At 42.0% G+C, this 27,921-nt stretch overlaps 1 protein-coding gene across 6 annotated transcripts in view; it reads left to right on the forward strand.

Moving 5' to 3' along the window:
* The window catches only part of taf2 (TAF2 RNA polymerase II, TATA box binding protein (TBP)-associated factor), a 160,599-nt gene that overhangs the window by 65,596 nt on the left and 67,082 nt on the right, over nt 1-27,921 (forward strand). For 3 of the 6 annotated variants that reach the window (XM_070890553.1, XM_070890568.1, XM_070890577.1), the window contains 9 exons: nt 9,013-9,098; nt 11,043-11,178; nt 19,851-19,999; nt 20,147-20,233; nt 20,342-20,456; nt 21,700-21,809; nt 24,800-24,865; nt 25,025-25,277; nt 26,894-27,034. In XM_070890553.1, the coding sequence (XP_070746654.1) occupies nt 9,013-9,098; nt 11,043-11,178; nt 19,851-19,999; nt 20,147-20,233; nt 20,342-20,456; nt 21,700-21,809; nt 24,800-24,865; nt 25,025-25,277; nt 26,894-27,034 (1,143 nt within the window). Of the gene's footprint in view, nt 1-9,012; nt 9,099-11,042; nt 11,179-19,850; nt 20,006-20,146; nt 20,234-20,341; nt 20,457-21,699; nt 21,810-24,799; nt 24,866-25,024; nt 25,278-26,893; nt 27,035-27,921 lie in introns of all 6 variants that reach the window. The other 3 variants (XM_070890558.1, XM_070890569.1, XM_070890564.1) reach the window with 2 other exon arrangements.

Here is a 27,921-nt window from a genome sequence, read left to right on the forward strand (position 1 = left end):
TGTACACATGTACCGACGATTCGCCCCTAGTGATAAGGGAAGTAAAAATCAACGGAGTCCCTGTGAGTATGGAAGTGGACACGGGCTCGGGTCCGTCGTTGATGAGTCAGAGAACTTTTGATAAACTGTGGATTAACCCAGCTGCACGACCCAAGCTGGTCCCGGTCACGGCGAAGCTGCGTACCTACACCAGGGAACTAATACCGATTCTTAGCAGAGCGATGGTGCAGGTATCCCACGGGGACGAGACGCACGGTTTACCTTTGTGGGTCGTTGCAGGCGATGGGCCGACGCTCCTTGGCCGGAGGTGGATGGGGACAGTCCGTGGGAGCTGGGAAGACTTCACCACTCCACAGGCTGCTGCTCCCCGGGGTGCTGCCGTGCCCCGGGTCCCCAGAGAGCAGCGCCGACCGAGCTGGAGCTGCAGCCTCAATCCACCCACAGGCAAGCAGAGCAAGCCCCAGGCCCGGACCTCACAGAGATCCTGCAGCCTCAGCCCCCACAGGCAAGCAGCCCTGCAGAGAGGGGCCTAGTGGGGGGGTGGGTGAGCTGGCGGGGCACTGCGGGCTGGGTGCGAGGGATCCAGGATGGCCGGCGGATCAGAGGGACCCATGCAGAGGGAGAGTTGGGCGGCGGCAGCAGCTGGAGGTCGGCGGCCGCAGGGGAAGCCGCCATGGAGGCCGCAGGGAAGGCGGCAAGTGCGGCCGCTGGAGAGGCCATGACGGCCGCAGAAGAGGCAGCTACGGTGGCTGCCGAAGAGGCCACGACGACGGCCGCAGGAGAGGCGGCAAGTCAGGTGGCAGCGGAGGGGAGCGGAGGCTGCAACGGCGGAGGGCAAGATGGCGGCGGCATCGTGTCAAGAGCAGCAGAGCATCAAAGATGGCGGCACCCAAGGAGCAGCCTCGTGGAATCCTCCTGCATCAAAGATGGCGCCTTAAAAAGGAAATGCACCCGGGAGTCTTAAAAGGGCCTTACCAAAATGTGGTCCCCACAAAGGACTTCTGTAAGGCAGAGCGAGTCTAAAATGAGCTATGTTAATGTGAGATGGCGAATTTATAATAATTAATTTTTTAATGCTGAATGGCCACTCTATTTGTGTAAAATAATGGATATGAAGTACAATTAATGATAAGGGCTAACAAGGAAATCAGGGATCCGTTACCAGTCAATAACTAGTTAATGTACCAAATAATATGTACCATACTAACGCACTGTCTATGCTTACCTGCCTTCCGTTGGACAAGTGTGATGTTATGTATTGATGTATGTATCGTCATCCTGCGTGCTGGTGGGGGGAGGGGGGGGGGGGGGAAAGGTGATGTTATGTAATGATGTGTTTTCTGTCCTGGTACCTTAAATGTAATGTAAGCCACACCACAGAGGGCGCTGTGGTGGAAAACCTGGAAGTACCTAGAACAGGCACTATATAAGGCTGACCACCACACCTGAGAGGCACTCTGGAGCTGAACAATAAAGGACGAAGGTCACAGCAGTTAGATTTACACCAGACCGTGTGGAGTCAGTGATTTGTGTGCTACATACACCACACCTCGGGCTAAATTTGTATGCGGCCAGAGAAGGTGCTGAGAGGATGAAAAAAAAAAGAACCCTAAAAAAATTGTAACTAAATAGGTTACGCTGGTGCAAATTGATTGGGGAAACTGTGGAGTTTTAAGTTGGGCCAGAAAAAGCAGCCTGCTCAAAAAAAAACGTGCAAATCACTGGGGAAAATTGAGCTCAACCCCAATCCCATGAGTATAATAATCAATATTTTTGTTTTATTTGAAACAAAGTAAGCATTTATAATATTTTTAGCCACGTTTTTATTCATTTAGATAGCCAGAGCCGTTTGCAGATAATTTATTTTTCATATTGATCATTTATTTCTTTAATTTAGTATTTAATGAAATTGTAGACTTGTACAGTGAACAAAGCAAATATTAATGTTTCTGTTTAAATCATAGTCCTGTTGCTTGATAGTGAGGTTTTAAATTAAAGCAGTGCATTAAATAGTTTAAAATAAAGGATCTGATTTACGTTTATACTGTTTAGTGTAAATGCAGTATGATTTTTAGAGTAGTTAAAATAGCATGTATAAAAATGTACTTAATTCTGAATAAACTGAATAGAGTTGCTTTAGTGTACAAATGTATCGGTTGTATTCTGGAATTACTGGTGCTGGACATCTTTGTTTTAACCTAATCTGGATCGCCTATTGCAAAGTGGAATAAACTTGTTATGTATTGATAATTGCACTAGAGTATGTACATGAAGGATTTAAATTTGAAGTCAATTTTCGGAACACAGAATGGCAAATCTAATTCAGCACAAATCTTTTTTATATAAATTCTCAGCATTTTCCCTAACATTGGTGACAATTTGTCAGCTAATAAATCATTGATACAAAAACAGAAAATGCTGGAAATACTCAACAGGTCTGGCAGCATCTGTGGAGAGAGAAACAGTTAATGTTTCAGGTCAATGACCCTTCGTCAGAAATGGAAAAAGTTAGAGATGTAACAGATTTTTAAGCAAGGGTAGGGAAAGGGGCAAGGGGAGAAAAGAACAAAAGGTGAGTTCTGTGATCGGGTGGAAGGGAGGAGAGATTAAAAGACAAAAGGGATGATGGTGCAAGGCAAAAGGGGGTGGTAATTGGACTAGGTAAGAAACAATATGTGTCTAGATGAGGTTTAAATGGAAATGGAAGAATCATCAACAGCTGCCCTGTGGAAAAAAAATAGGGGCAGAAGTTATGGTCTGAAATTGATGAATTTGATGTTGAGTCCAGAAGTCCTAATCGAAAGATGAGTTGCTGTTCCTTGAGCTTTGTCAGAACACTAAGATGCCGAGGACGGAGAGATCACATTGGGAGTGGAGCAGAGAATTAAAGTGACGGGCGACCGGAAGCTCGGGGGTCACGCTTACGGTCCAAACGGAGGCAGTCACCTAATGTAGAGGAGACTGCATCGTGAGCTGCGAATACAGTGTACTAAATTGCAAGAAGTACAAGTAAATCGCTGTTTCTCCTGGAAGGAGTGTTTGGGTCCCTGGAAAGTGGGAAGGGAGGAGGTATAAGAGCAGGTGTTGCATCTCCTGCGCTTGCCAGGGGAAGGGGTGTTGGGGGTGATTGAGGAGTGGATCAGGGAGTCGTGGATGGAGTGGTCCCTTTGGAATGCTGAGAGGGGAGGGGAAGATTTTTTGGTGGTGGGATCACCCTGGAGGAGGCGGAAATGGCAGAGGATGATACGTTGAATATGAAGGCTGGTGGGCGAGGACAAGGGAAACCCTATTGTGGTTCTTGGAGGGAGGGAAAGGAGTGAGAGCAGAAGTGTGGGAAATAGAACGGACATGGTTGAGGAAAAAGGAAGACATCAGAAGCACTGGTATGGAAGATGGCATCGTCAGAGCAGATGCGACAGATGAAGAAACTGGGAGAATGGAATAGAGTCCATAGAATGGAATAGAGAATAAATCATTCGATGTATAATGAAGAACCAACTAAAACTGTTGATTTGTTATATTTTTAAGTAAAGGCATTCTTTCTGAAGCTTGTTCTTGTGATCTTTGTTATCTGCTCATTTTGGTGCATTTGTTTCAATCATTTTTGTTTTTTAAGAAGCTTGTTTCACAAATATTTATAGGAATAATGAATGTTTTAAAAAAATATTTTGCATCTATTTTGTTGAGCAATTTTTCTAACATTCTGTTAAATTTTTTTGCCCTTATTAACCTGAAAATGAGAACATATTGGAAATCAGTGAAAATCATGTTCCTTTTTAATATTGGTATAATTTTTAATGTTTTATTACATTTCATCTAGTTTTGCTACAGCATGCTTTCACAGCTGGTGAAATCATGTTGGAGATATGCATCCAGTTCCTATTGTTACCACTGTATAGAGGTTATGGGGCTAGAATTTCCAAACAATCTGCCAGCACCTGATTGCCGCCCAAAATACTGCTAAGATTCCCAAAATTATTGCCGGTGAAAAATTCCTCCCAAAAATGAAAAAATTTGCCCAGCGAAAAAAATGGGCGTTGCACCCCGATTCTAGGCGAAAAAATTGAATCTTGGACCGATTGGGCGGTTCTTAAATAAAATGGGCAATAAATAATAAATTTACACCGAGGCTGCGGGTTGAGCCTAGGAGGAGAAAAACACAATATTTTTTCAAAAAACATAAAATAAAAAATCAAACCCTTTTCACTTAAATCACGACAAGAGAATTTTAAAATAATGAGTAAAAAAACAATTACTTTTTCTTGCAGGGCTACTTGCCTATCGCCCAGCTCCGCTGATTCTCATGGGCATTTTTTTTCAACTTGGCTATGGGTCACCGCTGAACCAAAAATCGCGCCGTAATGGTGCATGCTGGCGGTCCGCTCCCCAGCGGTACTTCGAAACCGCCGGCAGAACTCAGCTGGGCAATTTTTCGCCGACCCAGTTCTCGCCCAAAACAGCCAATACCGCCGAGAAACCGGGTGGTGAAGCACTGGAAATTCTAGCCCCATGGTCACTCACCTCACCATGCTCATTACCTCAATAATAGCATCATTTCCGAAATCAGGCACTTAGAATGTAGCAAATTGTGAATGAGTCCGAATGCTACCATTCAGTGAAAGATCAGGTTTGAAGGCACAGCGAGCCATACCACTCTGCTGCCCCTTCATTGCTGTTGCACCTTGGATGGTTTGCACGGGCCATAATTCAAAATTACATGCAATGGATAAGAAATTTTCATCATTATAATTTTGTTAAATTGTATATAATTTCCTTAAGTATTAACATTTGCAAAGAATTCCTTCCTTGTGTACAATGAATCATCATTTTTATTTTCTAGTTCCAACTCTTCATTTTATTGGTTACAACCCAATAGGTAGTCGACACACAGAGTTAACACGTTGTCTTTTCACCCCGAGAATTGGCATACAAATCTCTTCCCTTTGTAAGAATTAAAGAAATAACTTGCATTTATGTAGCACTTTTCATATCCTCAGGATAACTGTGTTTCACAACCAATTGAAGTGCTTTTGAAATTTAGTCACTGTTGTGGATTCAGCTGAGCGAAAATTTTAAAAGTCTTAAGAACAAGGAGAAGGCAATAGATCAGGGTAGCACTGGGGGAAATAAAAACCAGAGCATGCCAGGAAGGAACAGAATGTATAAACATAAAGGTCAATCAGAAAGTGAGGTCATAGCAGGAAAAAATGGTAAAAAAAATAATTTTAAAGCTCTTTATCTGAATGCACATAGCATTTGTAATAAAATAGATGAGTTGACATCACAAATAGATACAAATGGATATGATCTGATAGCCATTACAGAGACGTGGTTGCAAGGTGACCAGGACTGGGAACTAAATATTCAGAGATATTTGACAATTGGGAAGGGCAGATAGAAAGGAAAAGGAGGTGGGGTAGCACTGTTAATAAAGGATGGAATCAGTGCATTAGTGAGAAACGATATTGGCTCAGAGGATCAAGATTTTGAACCAGTTTGGGTGGAGATAAGGAATAAAAAGGGGGAAAGGTCGCTGGTGGGCATTGTCTATAAACCCTCTAACAGTCGCTACACTGTTGGACGGAGTATAAATCAAGAAATAATGGAGGCTTGTAATAAAGGAACGGCAATAATCATGGGCGATTTTAATCTTTATATTGATTGGACAAAGCAAATTGGCCAGGGTAGCCTTGAGGAAGAGTTCATAGAGTTTATCCGGGATCGTTTCCTTGAACAGCATGTTGCGGAACCAACCAGGGAGCAGGCTATCTTAGATATATGGTACTGTGTAATGAGACAGGATTAATAAATTATCTCGTAGTAAAGATTCCTCTAGGAACGAGTGACTTTAAAATGGATGAATTTCAAATTTATTTGGAGGGTGAGAAAGTTGGTTCTCAAACCAGGGTCCTAAGCTTAAATAAAGGAGACTACAAAGCTATGAGGGCAGAGTTGGCTAAAGTGGACTGGGAAAATAGATTAAAGTATGGGACGGTTGATGATTAATGGCAGACATTTAAGGAGATATTTCATTATTCGCAACATAAATATATCTGAATGAGAAGGAAAGACTGTAAGAGAAGGGATAACCATCCGTGGCTAACTAAGGAAATAAGGGAGGGTATCAAATTGAAAGCAAGGGCATACAATGTGGCCAAGATTAGTGGGAAGCCAGAGGATTGGGAAACTTTTAAAAGCCAGCAAAAAATTGATAGAGAGGGAAGATAGATTATGAAAGTAAACTAGCACGCAATATAAAAACAGATAGTAAGAGTTTCTGCAGGTACATAAAAAGGAAAAGAGTGGCTAAAGTAAATGTTGGCCCCCTAGAAGATGAGACTGGGGAATTAATAATGAACAGGAAAATGGCAGAGACGTTGAACAAATATTTTGTATCAGTCTTCACAGTAGAAGACATTAAAAACATCCCAATAGTGGATAATCAAGGGGCTATAGGAAGGGAGCAACTTAATACAATCACTCTCACTAATGAAGTAGTACTCGGTAAAATAATGGGACTAAAGGTGGACAAGTCCCCTGGACCTGATGGTTTACATCCTAGCGTCTTAAAAGAGGTGGCTGCAGTGATAGTGGATGAATTGGTTGTAATCTGCCAAAATTTCCTGGATTCTTAGGCGGTCCCAGCGGATTGGAAAATTGCAAATGTAACGCCCCTATTTTTTTTAAAAAAGGAGGGAGACAAAGAGCAGGAAACTATAGACCAGTTAGCCTAACATTGGTCGGGAAAATGCTAGAGTCCATTATTAAGGAAGCAGTAGTGGGATATTTGGAAAAGCATAATTCAATCAAGCAGAGTCAGTATGGTTTTATGAAATGGAATTCATGTTTGACAAATTTGCTGGAGTTCTTCGAGGATGCAACGAGCAGGGTGGATAAGGGGGAACCAGTGGATGTGGTGTATTTGGATTTCCAGAAGGCATTCGATAAGGTGCCACATAAAAGATTACTGCACAAGATAAAAGTTCATGGGATTGGGGATAATATATTAGCATGGATTGAGGATTGGCTAACTAACAGAAAAGAGAGAGTCGGGATAAATGGGTCATTTTCCGGTTGGCAAACAGTGACTAGTGGGGTGCCACAGGGATCGGTGCTGGGTCCTCAACTATTTACAATCTATATTAATGATTTGGATGAAGGGACCGAGTGTAATGCAGACAAGTTTGCTGATGATGCATAGATGGGTGGGAAAGCAAAATGTGAGGAGGACACAAAAATCTGCAAAGGGATATAGACAGGCTGAATGAGTGGGCAAAAATCTGGCAGATGGAGTATAATGTGGGAAAATGTGAGGTTATCCACTTTGGCAGAAAAAATAGAAAAACAAGTTACAATTTAAATGGAGAAAAATTGCAAACTGTTGCATAAATCGGGACCTGGGGTCCTTGTGCATGAAACACACAGTTAGTATGCAGGTACAGCAAGTAATCAAGAAGGCAAATGGAATATTGGCCTTTATTGCAAGGGGGATAGAGTATAAAGCAGAGAAGTCATGCTACAACTGTACAGAGTATTGGTAAGGCTACACCTGGAGTACTGCGTACGGTTTTGGTTTCCGTATTTTAAGGAAGGATATACTTGCATTGGAGGCTGTTCAGAGAAGGTTCACTAGGTTGATTCCGGAGATGAGGTTGACTTATGATGATAGATTGAGTAGGTTGGGCCTATACATATTGGAGTTCAGAAGAATGAGAGGTGATCTTATCGAAACATAAAATAATGAGCAGGCTCGACAAGGTGGATGCAGAAAGGATATTTTTACTCATAGGGGAAACTAAAACTAGAGGACATAGTCCCAGAATAAGGGGCCGCACATTTTAAAACTGAGATGAGGTGGAATTTCTTCTCAGAGGGTTGTAAATCTATGGAATTCTCTGTCCCTGAGAGCTATGGAGGCTGGGTCATTGAATATATTTAAGGTGGAGATAGGCAGATTTTTGAGTGGTAAAGGGTTGAGGGGATTGGGCAGAGAAGTGGAACTGAGTCTATAATCAGATCAGCCATGATATTATTGAATGGCAGAGCAGGCTCGAGGGGCCAAATGGCCTAATCCTGCTACTATTTCTTATGTTCTTATGTAATGTAGGCAAAGATGACAACTGATTTGTGCAGTTCTACATTTAATGAGCCTGAGGGAGTCTGAAACCAGTTTTCAGTTTCTATAATCCCATAACGCTTTCTGCACAAATTCACCACTGATCGATTGTCAATCTTGCTTAATATTATGGATACAGACTGTTCACACAGAAATGGGCTTAAATTATAGCGTTTAATCAATAAAAGTTGTACAATTTTAAAAATGAAATGTCATGAGGCTTTATTTCTAAGTAACTTCACGACCAGGAATGAGTAGACAGTCCCTAACATCCATCTTTGAAAGAACCCTACATTTTTAAACACCAACATTTATAAAGCTGCATTTATATAGCAGCTTTAATGCAGTAAGTTTCCCAAGGCGCATCTTAGAAGCTTTATCAAACACTGAGCCACATAAGGAGATATTATGTCAGGTGACCAAAAATTTGGTTAAAGAGGCGGAGGGATTTAGGGGGCGAATTCCAGAGCTCAGGGCGGTCAATGGTGAAGTGTTTAAAATCGGGGATGTGCAAGAGGCCAGAATTGGAGGAGTGCAAAGATCGCTGAGGCTTGCAGGACGAGAGGATGTTAGAGATAGGGAGGGGCGATGCCATGGAGAGATTTGAAAACCACGATGAGAATTTTAAATGTAGGAAGCTAATGTAGGTCAGTGATCACCAGAATGATGGGGCCTGGTGCGAGTTAGGGTACAAGCTGCAGAGTTTTGGATGGGATCAAGTTTATGGAGGGTGGAAGATGGGGCAGGCTGGAAGAGCATTGGAATAGTCAAGTCTAGAAGTGACAGACATAGATGAGGGTTTGAGCATACATAGATGAGGGTTAAATAACCATTTTAGTCAAAATACATCATTTGAATATTGAAAGATGTAATAATGATTGTTTTGAATTTTGTAGGAACTGGACAAAATAGTGGATTACGAATTGAGGACCGGTGGTGTTTTGCTGCATCCCACGTTTACAGGGGTGAAAGAGAAAGAAACGTAAGCGGTCTCTTATTTGCAATTGTCTCGTGTGAAAGTGTACAGGAAGTTCTTCAATTCCTTCTTTTTGTCTGTTTTCTCTCCTGGAATATGACTATATCAAGTTCAGTCTGGTAGCTGTTTGCAATGCCTGATTGTTCCTTGTACTGAACATATAATTGACTGTTATGTTCAAAGATCCAAACAAATCTGACTGTTGCCACGTGTAGATATCTTTGAAGTGTTTGTGACATTTGTAATGCTTTGGTCTGTTGTATCAGTTGCCATTAATTGCTGTGGTTGACAATGCACAAAGCCCCTTTTGTGTTACTAGTTATTGATTTTAATTTAAGGCTTCAGAGGATTTTAAAAAAATCCACCCACCCAGCCATCAAATTGTGATCATAAAATACAGATTAAATTATAGAACGGAACCTTATCTGACTGCTACCAATTTAGGCTCTTAGTTGATGAGATCCGAGTTCACTATCACACAATTTCCCCCTCTCTTCTTTCTCTTTCTCTCTCCTTTTCTCTATCTGTCTTTCACTTGCTCTCGCTCCTCACCCATGCTTGCTCATTCAGGCACTCTTTCTCCTCTTCTGTTTCAGATTTACTGCTACTATAGTGCATGCTACTATAGTACAATATGAGTTTATCAGGAAAAAAATGAATTCATTATAATCCAGCCATCACACACACCGACTGGATAGTTATTGTTGAGGAGCATAATGTTGCATCTGATTTAATTTTTATTGCATTTCCTTGTCCGTTTGAGAATCTGTTACTTGGTTAAAATCTCATGATTCTCTCTGTCTTCAATTTTTCATCTCCACCCCCACCCTGAAGGCAATGGCTCATGTTTAAGTCCAATTCCATGTGTGCTGACAGTCCACTGCTGGACATTCAAGACAATTTTTCATGTATGTGCCAAATTTGAGTGGTGGGGAATTTTTTTTTTCTTTGGGGATCATCACCGTTAAGTTCAGTCCTATCGTCATCTGATATCCACACACAGGCATTTTCTAGCAAGAGTCACTTAATCAGGATCCGGAATGAGGACTGTTGATACTTTTTCCATCCCAGGACTCTTGAAGCCAGTTGTGGCCCTAACCACTCTGCTGCCTATGATTCAGCTAAATCAGTACAATCCAGTAATTTAATATGGGTGCCCCCCCCCCCCACACTTTGCCCCACATCTGCATTATTCCATGGAGCTGAAATTGCCCCTTTTTTTTAAAGAGCCGTCAGGCAAAGGTGCGGAAAGCACTCACCGCTCAGTGGGCGCGGAGTCAGCGACAATTGCAACATTGCCCTAATTTCTTCATGGGGGGAGCGGTGGGTGCTTCCGATCCGCCGGAGTTCCTGTCCCGTCGACTCCTGACTGACGGGCAGCAGCCCCCTTTCCGCCACCGCCACCCCCACCCCCCCCCCCATTGCGCCCGACTCCAAGGATGGCCACGGGTTCAGCCGGGCCGCCGCAAACCCTCTTGGGTGCCGTACCGCTGGCCCGGCCGAAACCCTCCCTGGTGGCCCAGTGGGTGCCACTAAAGTGGCTGCAGAGTTCGCAGTGGCCCTCCCCTTAAACTGAAGGGGTGAGACGTTGCTACGCGTCAGTGCGACGTGTGGGACATCTGTGTCGGTGATGACCATACCGACATCCGCCCTATTCCCCACGCACTTCCGTCCCGCTGCAACCCGACTTCACTGCTCGGAACAAAATAATAGTACTAAGAGCTGAATTTGGCTCTACTCTCTGCCCCATCTTCAAGATCAGTAGGTGCGCGCCCCCTTTCAGTTGGGGGAGGACAATTTTGGCCCCCATATCTTTTTAGATATTTAGATGGATTGAAATTAATTTCATGTTAAAATGTTATAGTGTAATGTACAGCTGAATTGTGGAAGTGTAGCTGTTGCATGTGAAACATTAGTAGGAAGTGCGTTAAAAATGTTTTTAATCCTTAGTCCTGCTCCACACTTGCACTTTTCAATCCGTCATCCTCACACATTGTCCTGGAAGTATTACAAGATGTTTCAGTGTAAAGCCCACCTGGTGATGCGACTCATTGAAAACAGGATCAGCATGGAGTTCATGCTTCAGGTTTGTAGCAAAATTAATTCATATGCATTTTGAAACCGTTTTCTTGTGTCTGAACCAGTTTGCTTTGATTTTGTTTGATTTTTATCGTCTTCAGTTGCTTTCTTTGATTCTCTCTACAGTCCCTCTTTGTAAACATAATGTGTCTTTGGATTGGCTCTGCTTTTTTGGCATCTTTCATTTCCCTCAAGTGTTGTCTTGCCCTCTGATGTATATCTTGTTGATGTCTGGACCTGTAAAGCTGATCCATCATGATGATTTCTGCTTTGCTCCTCATTTGTTCATTCATTTTGACAATCAAAGGATTAAATGACATTTTAGTTTTGTATTGCGGATGATACAAATTTAAATAGATATCTAATGTGTCGAATATAAAAATAAAAATCAATTTCTTACATAACATACATTTTCGTTACTCCATTGCAATTATGCTGAAAATAGTACAGTAAGCACCATGGTGTTACTTTTTATTTTCAGAATTTCTCAAACTTGTGTCCCATTTTGTTTTTAAATCACAGATCTATAACTTTCTAGTTTGTAATGGAAAACATTTACTTGCTTCCCACTCCACAATTGTCACTGCAGAATGATATGTTAGTTAAGAGGCTGTAGGTCTGCTTTTATCAGCTGGCATATCTCTGTCGGCACTTATTTTCAGAAGTGCAGCCTTCTTACGCACTGTGCCTCAGAGAGCTGCAGGTATGAGCGCTGTTCCCTTTAAACTCGGGGGTAAGGCCTTCTCCCCATATGTCTGCAACCTCTTCGATTATGTTCAAAATGATTATCAATAAGCCTTCTTGCAGCTCGATGTCGTATAAATATAGCAGCCAGGAATAATAGGTGACATAGTATTGCCCTCATCTTTTAAAATGTCCTATTAAACTCACATAAAACTTCACTATAAAAAACGCAGCTGCCTTCTCCCAATCCTTTTATGCACTCGACTTCTGCTCCGTTAGTGCCGGGTGCGACTGCTTTTTGCTGGCGAGTTCCCGGGCAGACGCTAAATTGATGTCATCCAAATGGTGAAAACATCGGCAAAACCACTGCTGAAAGTTCTGCCTGGGCAGAAAATGTGCGCCTCGTTTCGTGCCCCCCAAAAAATCGTTTTTTGACGCCCCAACTAGGCGCTAAACTGGTCACAAATCCCTCGAAAATCCAGCTCTTAAACTCCAGCAGAGCATAATTAAGGCTATTCAGCCCATCAAGCTTGTTCCATCATTCAATTAAATCATGGCTAATCTGTACCTCAACAGCATTTACCCACTGTTGCTTTATATCCCTTCATACCATTACCTATCAAAAATGTATTGATCTCCGTCTTGAAAATTTTAATTGATCCAGCATTTACAGCCTTTTGAGGGAGAGAATTCAAGATTTCCTTTGTGTGAAAAAGTAAATTGAGATTTCTAAATCTTCCTGGATATAAGTTCATCAAAGATAGGGAAGGAAAGATAGGAGGTGGGGTGGCTGTATTGATTAAGGAGAATATTGCAGTGCTGGAGAGAGAGGATGTCCTGGAGGAGTCCAGGACAGAATCTATTTGGTTAGGTTTGAGAAACAATAGAGGTACCATTACACTCACATAGGCCGCCAACTAGTGGGAAGGATACACAGGAGCAGATTTGTAGGGAAATTAGAGAGATGCAAGAACTATAAAGTAGTGATATTGAGGGACTTCAACTATCCTAATATAGGACAGTAGTAGTGTAAAGGGCAGAGAGGGTGTTCAGGAGAACTTGCTTGATCAGTACATTTCCAGCCCAACAAGGAAGGAGGCATTGCTGGTTCTGGGGAATTGGATGCGTCAAGTAGAGGTAGTGTCAGTCGGGGTACATTTAGGGAACAGATCATAAGGTTTAGATTAGCTATGGAAAAGAACAGGGAGCAATCTAGAGTCAAAACACTTAATTGGAGGGAGGCCAGTTTCACTGGGTTGAGAATGGATCTGGCCCGGGTAAATTGGAAATGAAGATTAGCAGACAAATCTCTAATCAAACAATGTGCTGCCTTTACAGAGGAGATGGTTCGAATACATTCCAACGAGGGGGAAAGGTAGAGCAACCAAAGCCAGAACTCCCTGGATAATGAAAGAGATAGGCAGTCAGCAGAAAAAGAGGGTGCATGACAGATGTCAGGTTTGAGAATACAGTGAGTACCAGGCTGAATACCGAAAGTTCGGAGGGGAAGTGAAAAAGAAAGTAAGAGGGACAAAAAGAGAGTATGAGTCTAGATTGGCAGATAACATAAAAGGGAATGGCTGAGGTACTAACTGAGTACTTTGCATCTGTCTTTATCAAGGAAGATGATGCTGGCAAAGTCATAGTGAAGGAGGAGGTAGTTGAAATACTGGAAGGGATAAAAATTGATGAGGTACTAGAAAGGCTGGCTGTGCTTAAAGTAGATAAGTTACCAGGGCCGGATGGGAAGCATTCTAAGATGCTGAGGGAAGTAATAGTGGAAATTGTGGAGGTACTGGCCATAATCATCCACTCCTTCTTGGATACGGGGCTGGTGCCAGAGGACTGGAGAATTGCAAATGTTGCACCCTTGTTCAAAAAAGGATGTAAAGATGAACCCATTAACTGCAGGCCAGTCAGTTTAACCTTGGTAGTGGGGAAGCTTTAGAAACGATAATCTGGGACAAAATTAACAGTCACTTGGACAAGTGTGGATTAATTAAGGAAAGCCAGCACAGATTTGTTAAAGGTAAATCGTGTTTAACTAACTTGATTTTTTTTGATGAGGTAACAGAGGGTTGATGAGGGCAATGCAGTTGACGTGTATGTGGATTTCTAAAAGGCGTTTGGCAAAGTGCCACATAATAGGCTTGCCAGCAAAGTTGAAGCCCATGGAATAAGAGGGACAATGGCAGCATGGATATGAAATTGGCTAAGTGACAGGAAACAGAGAGTAGTGGTGAGTGGTTGTTTTTCGGATTGGAGGAAAGTATACAGTGGTATTCCCCAGGGGGTCGATACTAGGACCACTGCTTTTCTTGATATACATTAATGACTTGGGGCTAGACTTTCGGCACACAATCGCCCATATAAGCACCGAGATTCAATTTATCGCCCATATTTGATGATAAATGGAAACTAGCGCCCGATTATCGCCCATTTATCGCCGCGCAACTTTCGGCATACAGGAATGAGCTGAATCGCCCTGCCTATTTTTTTAATAAAATCTGATATCACTCGTGCAAGGCACAGAATACTGTTTATAATGGAAACTAGCGCCCAAATTATCGCTCGCCCAAAAAGACGCTCAAGAAAAGCTGCACTCACCTGACCTTAACCCGGCGGTATGCAAGGAAGTTTAATAAAAGGCTGCTTGAAGTGGATGGGAGCATTGAAGTAATTTGTGAGTGATTTTAAGGGCGTTTTAGAATCTTGCCAATCATCTAATCACATTGGTTAATTTTGAGTTTATATTGTATTTGTTGAGGACAATTTAAGAATTTTGAAGACAGATTAGGGCATTTATAGTGATGGGGCCTGTAATTTCTCAACCAGTATTGATGACTACTCACATGCTGCAGAATAGAGATAGGAGAAGGTTCCTTGAAGAGCATTATGTGTCCAATCAAAGAGGTGGCAGACTGCTGGGGAGGAGGAGATGCTGCACCCAACACATTTACAGGGATAAGCAATCATACCTGGACTTGTCCGATAACACGTGAGTTAGAAGGCTGCGCTTCCGAAAGGAGGTCATCAGTGAGATATGCCAGCTAATTCAGGGAGATCTGCAGCCTACCAGCACCATCAGGACTGCACTGCCCGAAGAGGTAAAGGTTATTGCGGCACATTCCTTTTATGTTTCGGGCTCCTTTCAGGCCTCAGCTGGCGACATTTGCTGCATCTCTCAGCACGCCACACATTGCTGCATTCGACAGGTGACTGAAGCCCTTTACGCACGCAGGATGGACTTTATAAACTTCCCTATGACCAGGGAGGCACAGAGTGAGAGGGCTTTGGGGTTCTCGAGAATAGCAAACTTCCCCAAGGAGCAATAGACTGTATGCATATCGCCATGCGAGCACCTTTACAGGATGCAGAGGTATTTGTGAATCGGATGGGATTCCACTCCCTGAATATGCAGCTCGTTGTCAACCTCAAGCAAATAATCATGGCAGTAAATGTAAATTTTCCAAGGAGCATCCATGATGCGCACAACTTGGGTGAGAGTACTGTCTCTGACCTGTTTAAGAGACAGCCACAAGGCCATAGAAACATAGAAAATAGGTGCAGGAGTAGGCCATTCGGCCCTTCGAGCCTGCACCGCCATTCAACAAGATCATGGCTGATCACCCACCCCAGCACCTCCCCCCAACCCCCCCAGCCACAAGGACCACATCAAACTCCCTCCCGAACGCATCCAATGAACTGACATCAACAACTCTCCGTGGCAGGGAATCCCACAGGCCAACAACTCCCCGAGTGAAGAAGTCTTTCCCAATCCCAGCCCCAAACAGCCCACCCCCCATCCCAAGAGAGTGCCACCCCCCCGGCTCCGGACCCACCCAACACCGGGAATACTCCCCCCGCACGTCAGAATCCTTCCTAAATGCCGAACACCCCTGGATGTTGAGCCCCCAGGTTGGATGCTGGAGGTTAAAGGATATGGCCTTGCTAGCTGGCTCATGACCCCTCTTCGTAAGCCCCAGACAGAAGCCGTAAGCACTACAACGAAAGCCACATAGCCACACGCAATATCGTCAAAGACAATTGGAGTTCTGAAGTGCCTGGACCACTCGGGAGGCAACCTACAATACCACCCTCAGCAGATCGCTGAGTTCATTGTGGTGTGCTGCATGTTGCATAACCTAGCTATCTGGAGAGGACAACAATTGCCGGATGGGACTGCCAGTCCACCTCAGGAGAGAGGGGAGATGGAAGAGGAGGACGAGGACCTTTGGGAGGACAATCAGTCTGGCGATGAAACCATGCATCTCCCCCCTGGCCCTCCCACACCACTGGAAAAGCCCCGTGGTAGTTGCGCAGCTGCAAGACTGTTGCATCAGCAGCTCATAAATGAACGCTTTGCGTGAAGTTACGTTGATGAGTTACAGTTGCGTTACGTTTCATCCTTGACTGATCATGGTCATTGTTTGCAACCGTTGTATTTGCGTTATTCAAAGACACTCTAATAAATGAGCCAGTGTATCATTACAATTATAAATTTAATAACTTAACACTTACTCTTGCGAATGAAACAAGACTGTTCCAGCGCTTGCGGTACTGGTCTGGCTCTCTTCTATCGTGGGCTGCTGATGAGACTATCGTGGCGATATCCGCCCATATTTGCTGGTATACTCTTGGGGGAGGGGGGAGGGGCGGGGTAAACCCCGGGTTAATTGGACCTACCAAGCCTCCACCTCGTCGACTAAGGCCTCGTTCACCTCTTCGGAGAAGGCTTTCGCCCTCCTTCTCTCTCCAACCTTCCCAATGCTCTCACGACGCCTCGTGTTGCATCTCCATGTTATCCAATTACTTTTTTCTCAATTCCTTCAAATTCACAAGCCTCCACAAACCTGCCATCAAAAATCCTTTCTCTCTCTCTTTCTCTCCCTTTGCCTTCTGAGTATGTGCAGATGACTCCTGACCTCCCGAATCGCGGGTATAGTTGCTTGCCTGAAAAGAAAAGCGCATGCGTAGAATGACCATTGCTATGGACACCAGCCTTGCACGACTGAATATAACGCTATCGCCCATTTCACATCGCTAAGGCTATCGCTCAAATTAAAAATGCGAAACTAGCGGTTTTTAAAATGGACGATATTCCAGTGATCCTGAAAAATAAAAACACCACTAACGCCGGAAATATCGCCCAAACGATCATAGTGGAAAGTCTAGCCCCAATTGGACTTTGATGTACAGGGCACAATTTCAACATTTTAAGATGACATAAAACTTGGAAGTATAGTGAACAATGAGGAGGATAGTGATAGACTTAAAGACATGGACAGGCTGGTGGAATGGGTGGACAAGTGGCAGATGAAATTTCATGTAGAAAAGTGCGAAATGATACAATTTAGTAGGAAGAACGAGGAGAGGCAATATAAATTAAAGGGTACAATTCTAAAGGGGTGCATGAACAGAGAGACCTAGGTTATATGTGCACAAATCGTTGAAGGTTGCTGGGCAGTTTGAGAAAGCAGTTAAAATAGCATACGAGGTCCTGGGCCTCATAAATAGAGGCATAGAGTACAAAAGCAAGAAAGTTATGATGAACCTTTATAAAACACTGGTTCGGCCTCAACTGGAGTATTGTATCCAATTCTGGTCATCGCACTTTAGGAAGGATGTGAAGGCCTTAGGAAGGGTGCAGAAAAGATTTACGCGAATGGTCCTCATCCCTGGAACTAGTTACATGGAATAGACTGGAGAGGCTGGGGTTGGAGCAGAGAAGATTGAAAGCAGATTTGATAGAGGTGTTCAAGATCATGAGGGTTCTAGGTAGAGTAGATGAGGATAAACTGTTCCCACTGGCAGAAGGGTCGAGAACCAGAGGGCACAGATTTGTGATTGGCAGAAGAACCAAAGATGACATGAGGAAAATCTTTTGCGCAGTGTGTGGTTAGGATCTGGAATGCACTGCCTGAAAGGATGTTGGAGGCAGATTCAATCATGGCTTTCAAAAGGGAATTGGATAAGTACCTGAAGGAAAATAATTTGCAGGGCTTTGGGGAAAGGGCTGGGTAGTGGGATTAGCTGAAGTGCTCTTGCAGAGAGCTGGCATGGGCTCTACAGGCCGAATGGCCTCCTGTGTTGCAACCATTCTATGATTCACTCCTGAATAGCTTGGCTCTGATTTTAAGATTTTGCCTTCTTGCTCTGGATTCCCTCAGCAGAGGAAATAGTTTCCCTGGGCCCAATTTTCCCCAACCCCTTTTTTCGGCACACTTACCCTAAATGCGCCGACTTTGTGCACTGGAAACAGCGCCGAAAAAAGTGGCCCCATCCTGACCGCTCTGCTGAGTCTCTGGTGTCCCAGCGTGGCGTACATAGTGCAGTGGGGGGGGGGGGCGGAGCAACAGCCCATCGCAGAAAACACTGCCGGTAGCTGCGCACATGCACAGTGGAGTCTGTGCGCATGCTCCTTGCCTTCACAGCATGTCCTGCAGGACCTGATGCTCGCAGCCCCTATCCCTGGCCGAAGGGACGCCCTGATGTTCGCCGCACCTTTTCCCTAGCCGAAGAGACGCCCCGAAGTTCACCTGGTGAGTGCGGAATATCCTGCAGTATTTATTCTGGGTCGCTCAGAGTTGTCAGAAACTGAACGCATCATAAACAAAGTATAAAAGTTGGGAATTTGGTAAGTGGAATTCGCTGCAGAGGTGAAGGAGATTCTGTTTCTTGGCTTCAATACTTGTGGTGGTTCATATTACATATTTAAATATTTCATATAATCTACCTATAACTTAAACTAAATCAAGTAATGAGTTTTAAAAAAACTATAAGCTAAGTTGATTAAATGTTGAAAGGTTGTTTCCCCTGGCTGAGATTATCCACTTTGGACCCAAGAAATATAGATCAGAATAAATGGTGTGAAGCTTGGAACTGTGGTGCTTTAAATGTACTAACCTGCGCCAAATTTTTAACTCCCTGCAATGTTTTTTCAGAGCTGGTCACATACGCTGACCTAAGTCGATTTGGAGTAAGTTTTAACTGGCCAAAGTGGCATAAATGGCCAAAACTGGCGTAAGTGGCCGGGAACGCACCCTTTTGGGAAAAAAAACTCAACTAAAAAAAATCGTACCTAACTGAGTTACTGTGGAGCAAGTTTATTGGGGAAAATGGTGTTTTTTAACTTACGCCAGAAAAACCAACTTACTCCAAAAAAAATTGGAGCAAGTCATGGCCAAAATTGGGCCCTCTGTATCTACCCTGTTGAATACCTTAATCATTTTAAATGGCTTGACCATCCCTCAAACCTTCTAAATTCAAGGGAATATAAGCCAGGTTTATGCTACCTGTCCTTATAAGTGGATCTGCACTGCACTCCTTCCAAAGCCAATATATTAAGATTTGTACACCTGGACACTAAAAACCCCTTTGTTCAATTCCTCCGAAGCTTCTCGTCTCCAACATTAAGTAAATATTCCGATTTGTCTTTCTCAGATCCGAAGTGGATTACCTCACACTTTCCCACATTGAACCCCAGCGTCAGTGGACATGAAGGGGAGACCCTACAAACAAGTAGCAGAATGGGGCTTCCTTTCCCTGCCCCCCCCAACCAAAGTTGCCCTATAAAGACTTTGCTTCAATCAGCAAAAAAAAATGCACCAATTGTAAATCTTGAATTGTACTTATTTTATCTGCATAGTAATCACTGCCTTGAAATTGCACTGTGGGATATCTATGAATGAATGCTTAATGCATTAGTCCAACATTCCCCTGTCTCCTGTTTTACATATTAGGAGTTAACACCTCTACTAAAATATCAGAGAAAGGAATTTCAGAAGAGTGTGTTTAACATCTATCTGCTGATATTGCAGTGGAGTAATTTCCGGTTCGATTTGTATGAGAAAACTAATATGTCTGTCGAAACCACTATCGGGGTAAATGAACTGTAGGGATTCATCAACTAAAACTTGTAGCTTCAAAATGATATAAACTTTGTAGTTGCAGAGCAGTGTTTAGCTGTTCAACAATGTTTGTTCACTACTTTAGGTCTTCAACAAACTGTTGAGTTTGGCCAGCACTGCTTCATCGCAGAAGTTTCAGTCACACATGTGGAGCCAGATGCTGCTTTCAACAACTGGATTTTTAAAATCAATTTCAAATGTGTCTGGAAAAGATATTCAACCTTTAATAAAGCAGTGGGTGTATCCTTTGAGACTTCCTTTCTCAATACTTTTTCAAAATTCAAAATGTAATGTTCATTTATAATCAGAACTTTGGTTCTGCACAGCATGATTGTCCTTAATGTTACCCATTCAGTATACAAATCATTTCATTTGTTCCAGATACTTCCACAAAATACAAACCCACGGTTCTCCCCTCAGCTCTACTGAATTTTTGAGAGTTGTAAAACCTATGCCATCAATTCAGAAGTAGGTATTGTATATTAAACTACTGCAGATTTTCTTATTTTCATATAAAAATAGTCAAATTCAGTTACAATGTTCAATCCATGAAAAAACCTTAATTATATGCTGTAGTGACCAGAGTGGTGTAGTGAAGTTCTTCGGCAGCTTCGCATTTAATAGGAAAAGAAACATCTTGGAGTTGGAACTGAAGCAAGATTACACTTCTTTGGGAACCCAGAAATATGTGGTAAGGACCAACTAAACTAAAATTTGTGATTGAGAAGTTCAGTCCTAAACTTTGAATTATGTGGAGTCCAGCTTGGCATCCAGGAGTACAAGAACATAAGAAATAGGAACAGGAGTAGGCCATATGGCCCCCCGAGCCTGCTCCGCCATTCAATAAGATCACTGCTGATCTAATCATGGACTCCGCTCCACCTCCCTGCCCGCTCCCCATAACCCCTTATCCTCTTATCGTTTAAGAAACTGTCTATTTCTGTCTTAAATTTATTCAATGTCCCAGCTTCCACAGCTCTCTGAGGCAGCGAATTCCACAGATTTACAACCTTCAGAGAAGAAATTTCTCCATCTCAGTTTTAAATGGGCGGCCCCTTATTCTAGGATCATGCCCTCTAGTTCTAGTCTTCCCCCATCAGTGGAAACATCCTCTCTGCATCCACCTTGTCAAGCCCCTTCATAATCTTGCATATTTCAATAAGATCACCCCTCATTCTTTTGAATTCCAATGAGTAGAGGCCCAACCTACTCAGCCTTTCCTCATAAGTCAATCCCTCATCTCCGGAATCAACCTAGTGAACCTTCTCTGAACTGCCTCCAAAGCAAGTATATCCTTTCGTAAATATGGAAACCAAAATTGCACGCAGTATTCCAGGTGCGGCCTCACCAATACCCTATAAAGCTGTAGCAATACTTCCCTGCTTTTATATTCCATTCCCTTTGCAATAAAGGCCAAGATCCCATTGGTCTTCCTGATCACTTGCTGTACCTGCATATTATCCTTTTGTGTTTCATGCACAAGTATTCCCAGGTCCTGCTGTACTGCAGCACCTAGCAATCTTTCTCCATTTAAATAATAATTTTCTCTAATTTTTTTTCTGCCAAAGTGCACAATCTCACACTTTCCAACATTATACTCCCATCTGCCAAATTTTTGCCCACTCACTTAGCCTGTCCTTTTGCAAATTTTTTGTGTTCTCCTCACACATTGCTTTTCCTCCCATCTTATAAATGATGCATTACAACAGTAAGCACCACAGATTGATGATCTACTATATAAATGAAGTTTAGCTGTTTTCTAAGAGAACAAAGCACAGTGGGTCCAGCAGGCTGTCCCATGAAATTGCATAGTTGGAGCACTGTTTCACATTAAAAGTATTGTCCTCCCTATAATCCTCAAGTACTCCTTTTAATTGTGCATGTGTTTTTTTTAAATTATAACTTATCCTACAAAAATTTTTAACCTTTTGCAGGGACCACTAAAAGTGACAGTACAGGAACTAGATGGATCATTTAACCACACTCTTCAAATTGAAGAAAACAGCCTGAAGCATGATATTCCGTGCCATTCAAAGAGCAGACGGTAGGTGCTAATACCTTGGACGATAAGATTTCAATACGTTTATCCCAACCAAAGTAGAGTTAAAATTGATGGATACCTACTTAGCTCTTTTCTTTCTTTTCCAGTTTCAGTAAAGAGGCCATCAAAATTTGGCCACTTTCTAAGAAGGTGTATGATTGTACTAGTATTGCATTGTGAAAGTTCTTTCATGAATGTGGAAATATCCATAACTAAAGTGGATGTGTACTTAAAGTGCCGTAACCTACAGGACTACGGACCAAGAGCTAGAAAGTGCTATTAGGCTGGATAGCTCTTTTTCGGCAGACACGATGGATCAAAATGGCCTCCTTCCGTGCTGTAAATTTCTATGATTCTATGAGGACAGTCTTTTGCACATGCAGGAATGTGTAACATGGAGCTCAATTTTCCCCAATCCCTTTTCCCGGCACACTCACCCAAGATGCGCCGGCTTTTTGCGCTGGAAACGCCGCCGAAAAACTGTGCCCCCATCCTGGCCACTCTGCCGAGTGTCCCAGGTCCTGGCGTGGCGTATATAGTGGAGTGGGGGGGGGGCGCGCGGAGCTACAGCCCTACGCCGAAAATAGTGCCGGCAGCTGTCCGCATGCACTATGGAGTCGCGCCTTCACCAATGCTGCTGTGGATCTCTCTCTCCCCCCGCCCCCCCCCCCCCCCCCCCCCATCACCGATGCCGCGTTCAGCCTCTCCCTCCCTCCCCCATTCACAGATGCCACGTTGAGCCTAGCCTCCCGGTGTGCGTCTTGCCCTCACTATCCCAGGCCGAATGTCCTCCCGCACAGGCCGGCTGCTGCCGAGCTTAGTTGAAGGTAGGATTTACTTCAGTTCTTTATTTGTGAATTGAATGATTTACTTCAGTTCTTTATTTTTTATTGAATGCTTATTTCTTTTTATGCTGTGTTTGGTGCTTTAGGTGTAGGTCTTCTCCGCTTCCTTCTATTTTTTATTTGTTAATTAATTGCTTATTACTTTTTGGGCTTTGTTTAGTGCTTTGTAAGTCTTAGTGCAAGTCCTCTCAGCTTCCTTATATTTTTTATTTGTTATTGAATGTTTATTTTTGTGCTTTGTTTAGTGCTTTGTAAGTCTTGGTGCTTTAAATGTACCAACCTGCACGGATTTCTTAACTGCCCGCAAGGTTTTTCAGAGCTGGCCACATACACTGACAATCGATTTGGAGTAAGTTTTAGCTGGCCAAAGTGGCATAAATGGTCCAAACTGGCGTAAGTGGCTGGGAACGCCCCCTTTTGGAAAAAGAACTCAACTAAAAAAATCATACCTAACGGAGTTACTCTGGAGCAAGTTTATTGGGGAAAGTGGCGTTTTTTAAACTTAGGCCAGAGAAACCAACTTGCTCCCAAAAAAATTGAAGCAAGTCATGGTCAAAATTGAGCCCATGGTCAGTGGTGTGGCTTTCTGCTTGTTCCACAAGCTGATTATTGTTTTGCAATCTTTTTGAATCAGACTAATTCACTGCCATGAGTTATGAGCTATTTTCAGTTTTTCTCCAGTGAATTATCTTTTGCATTCAGAAATGAATGAAAGATTATGTACTGATGTGTGTTCCTGGGAGTAAAATAACCTCTCCAGCATTTTATTATACATCCTTTTGCATATTTATAAGTTTTGAGTGTGGGACCCAATCATTTTTATTTTTTTTAATTGAATTTATGTTTTGTTCTCTTAACAATAACAATTGACAGAAACAAGACAGAATGCTACTGAATTCTTCCTAAAATCATAGTCAGGGTTAGGTTAAGTTAAGAGAATAGAGAGAACGCTATACTGAAAATTCTCTGCCCAATATTCTCCTTTAATGAATATTCTCTTGTTGCAAGGCTATTACACTGGGGATGGGGATACTAAGCTCTATGAAATAAGCTTGTAATTCAGAATATTTAACCGTCACAGAGGTCTGAATATTATGTTCTTGCATGTATATCTTTATTTTATTTCACTAACTAATGTGGAAGAACAATTGTGGGGCTGTCACAACATTCATGAATATTTAATAAACATTCTTCCTCGCATACAGTTAAATAATTTGCCTTCTGAATAGTGAATACTGGGACAGTATTTAAGAGTTTGACACTATTCAGTTATTTGGCATGGTTCGTTCCATTGCTGTTGTATGTATGGCCTCATTGCGTTTGAATGTCTTAGTTTCTTTCCTCCTCTTGTCAGCACAAAGAAATATGTTTATCTTTCATGGTACGTCTTACTAGTCATTTCAAATGTGTATGTTAATGGTTTTTAATAGCTTGTAAAAGTAAGACTAAAAATTTGAAGTTTTGTTAGATTTACATCTTCATGAAGTCATCAACATCAAAATGTTGTTTTCATGGTTGATAAAGGATTGCATTATTCGGGTCAACTCATTCTCAATTCAGTCAGTAACCGTGCTTGATTTCAAGATTTCATATCTTGCTGTAGATTCTTTCCAATAACCAGTATGTACAGATATTTACATTTTCTGCAGATGTTGCACAATAACAAGAAACATTTAGCCCCTTGAGCCTGCACTGCCATTCAAATAGATTATGGCTGATCTGTTCAATTTACTCGCTGTAACTCTCTATCCCTGAATACCCTTTTGCCTAACAAAAATCTGTCGATCTCTGTCTTGAAAATTTCAATTGTCCCAGCATCTACGTCCTTTTGGGGAGAGAATTCCAGGTTTCAAGTTGGGAGAAAGACTACATGATCAAAATAGGTCCTGTGTGCAGTCACCAAGAAGTCCACACAGCTACAACTGCAGTCGTAATCGGATTTTGGAATAATATTGGCAGATCTTGGCAAATAAAAACCATTGTATTTGAGAGTGTATACGTGGAACTGGAAAGTGCGATTAGACGAGATAGCTCTTTGTTGGTTGGAAATGTGAAAGGAAAATGTTTTTAAAGTATATAATTTATAATGACTTCTTAGCACTGATCTGTTCATTATTTTAAGTGGAAGGCATTTTTCTCCCCATTCAGAAATAAGAAAAAGAAGATCCCGCTTTTGAATGGGGAAGAAGTGGACATGGATCTTTCTGCAATGGAGTAGGTCTTTTCATTCTGCTGAAGTAATTTTTACCAATGAAAATGCTAACTTTTACTAGCATCTTTTGTTTGGGAAAATCATTTAACGAATAATTTTATAATTTTTCTTATAACGAAGTAAATTATATTAAAATAAATATTTGAATTATATTTTTATAGTGCTGATTCCCCATTACTGTGGATAAGGATAGATCCAGACATGTCTGTTTTGAGAAAAGTGGAATTTGAGCAGGCTGATTTCATGTGGCAGTACCAGCTCCGCTACGAGAGGGATGTGGTTGCACAGGAAGAATCAATTCATGCTTTGGAGAAGTTTCCTACTCCAGCATCTCGGCTAGCATTAACAGATATCCTGGAACAAGAACAGTGCTTTTACAAAGTCAGAATGCATGCCTGCTTCCGCCTAGCAAAGGTGAACTGTGAAGGAATTCTGTAACTGTATGATTGAGCGGTATGATTTAATGAGAGGCTTGCTGGACCCTGAACAGTGTATAGGATTTATCCCTGTGCTTTTTTTCCAAAAGCTCTTGTATACTAGGTTCAGGGTATTATGTAACTGGTTTAATTTCACTGATTGCTTCATAATATTCAGTTCTTTTTTTAATGCTTGTTTTACTGTCCACTGTAACTCTGGTAGCGCACTCGTCCTTGAGTCATAAGGCCGTGGGTTCAAACCCCACTCCAGAGACTTGAGCACATAATCTAAGCTAATACTTCAGGGCAGTGAAACACAGGGAGTGCTGCACAGTGAGCAGTGCTGTCTTTTGAGGAAGACGTTAAACCATCCGCCCCCTCACATGGATATAAAAGATTCCATGGCACTTTTCAAAGAAGAGTTGGAGAGTTCTCCCGATGTCCTGGCCAATATTTATCTATCAAACAATTTCAGTAAAACAGATTATCTGGCCATTAATCTCATTGCTGTTTGTGGACCCTTACTGTGTGCAAATTGGTTGCCACGTTTCTCTACATTGTAACAGTGACTACACTATCTGTGAAGTGCTTTGACATGTCCAGAGTCTGAAAGGCATTATTGCATCCAAGTTCATTTTCTTTCTTTCATTTCATACTTGCAATGCTAAATGTTTAATGCTATGATTGTTTATGGCGATATTTCTGAAAACAATATTGTTGCATTCTGTATGTTCTATTTTAATTAACTTGATATTGAAAACTAATTTCCCAATTTTTTTTAAACAAATAAAACTCTTCTTTGCAATTTCTACAAGAAAATAGAATATTTATCATCCACAGTTGGCAGGAAAGGAAAATATTTGCCTGGGGGGCGGGACACTACTGTGCATGTCTTGCATGATCCAGGTGACCTTGGCCTCCTGCTGTACTAAAACATCATTTTGGGCTGCATTTATAGATAATTGTGTTCCCATCATTGGCAGCACACCTTTCTGCTGTCTCACACATCAAGAAAAAAAGTTCTAATTATTGTTCATTGCATTCTTTGGTCATTTCACAGTCAAAATTATTTTTAATCCCTTGATCTGTGACGTTCTTTTTTTGTTTTATTACTTTACTGACCACCACCTTGTTACTGAATACCTCACAGGGATTTTGACCAAAGGAGGATTCCCCTCCTGCCCGATACAGTACTTGGCAAATCAACTGATTCAGACATTAAGCAATTTATCTGGTACTGAACAATTTAGGTGCTCAACGGAACTGAGTATGGGCCAATAATATAATCTGATAAATCATCAAGTCTAGCTGAACTACATCTCTGGCTCTTTCCTTCAATACCTTGGAGATCTAGAACTACTATCAGATGAATTCCACAGGTCTACCAGGCTAATACATCACAGGAATGTAAATCAAAGCAATTACTGTCTTCATCAGAGGCAGAATTCCACCACACAAATAAATCCATTATTCAAAGACAATCTGTCTGGTTTTCAGAAACAGATGTGTTGCATTCTCATTAGCTAGTTGTGTATATCTCATACATGTTATCTCTCTAAACTTGAAAAGTACATTAACTTGAACAGTACTTTGTGTCTGGAATTGTTCCTTTAGATTGCAAATGCCATGGTAAACACTTGGACAGGTCCTCCAGCCATGAAGTCACTCTTTACTCGAATGTTCTGCTGCAAGAGTTGTTCAAATATTGTTAAGACCAACAATTTCATGAACTTTCAAAGTTACTTTCTACAGAAGGTAATTTTTTTCATAATATCGGTGAAGCATTAGCAGGCACACTTCTCATTAAATAAAGCCTCACTAATAACATTCCATGGTGAAGTCTTTGTCTATTTGTGGACATCTCATCTTTCTATCAGTTCAAGACAGAATTTAACAATCACTTATAGTAAGTTCTACTGTAGTACTGCAGTCTTGTTTCATTTTGAATAAAAACTTTGTTTTGGCTGTTCTCCCAGCTCAGTACTATTTGTCATTGTGCTGTGAAAAACTTTAATGCCTTTTTTTTTAAAGTTTTAAAACATTTTTGCTCCTTTGGCTACCTTTTACCATTCTGTAGCCGAGACAGTAGGCAATCTGCTTCTAATCGTTGCCAATTCTGATTCATAATTAGCTTCTAGAAGCAATGGAACAACATAATGACCTTCCTTGGTATATTTTTCAGCTTTCCTTTCTCTCCCTGCTTCCTTCCAGGTGGAGAAAGCCTACCTAAACAAAAGAGTCAATTTGGCTCAATGGTAGCATGTTTTGCTTCTGAGTCAAGGTTATGGGTTCAAGCCCCATTCCAACTTGCGCACATAATTAAGGCTGTCACTTCAGTGGCATACTGAAGATGTGCTGCATTGTTGAAGATGCTAGTTTAAGATTGTTGAAGATGCATTAAACCAAAGCATCATCTTCCTGTTCAGGTGGCATAAAGATCTCAAGACACCAGTTGAAGAAGAGTAGTGGATTTTCTATGTTTTTGTGCGATTTGTCTGCCCTATTTACCCACACAAGAGTGACGATACTTCAAAAGTAATTCATTGGCTGTAGAACTGAGGATGTGAAAGGTGCTAGATAAATGCAAGTTTTTTTCTATTATCTGAAGAATACCCTCCTTCATATCACTGATACAGAAATTG

This window comes from Pristiophorus japonicus, chromosome 1 (assembly GCF_044704955.1).
Source record: "Pristiophorus japonicus isolate sPriJap1 chromosome 1, sPriJap1.hap1, whole genome shotgun sequence".
NCBI lineage: Eukaryota > Metazoa > Chordata > Chondrichthyes > Pristiophoridae > Pristiophorus > Pristiophorus japonicus.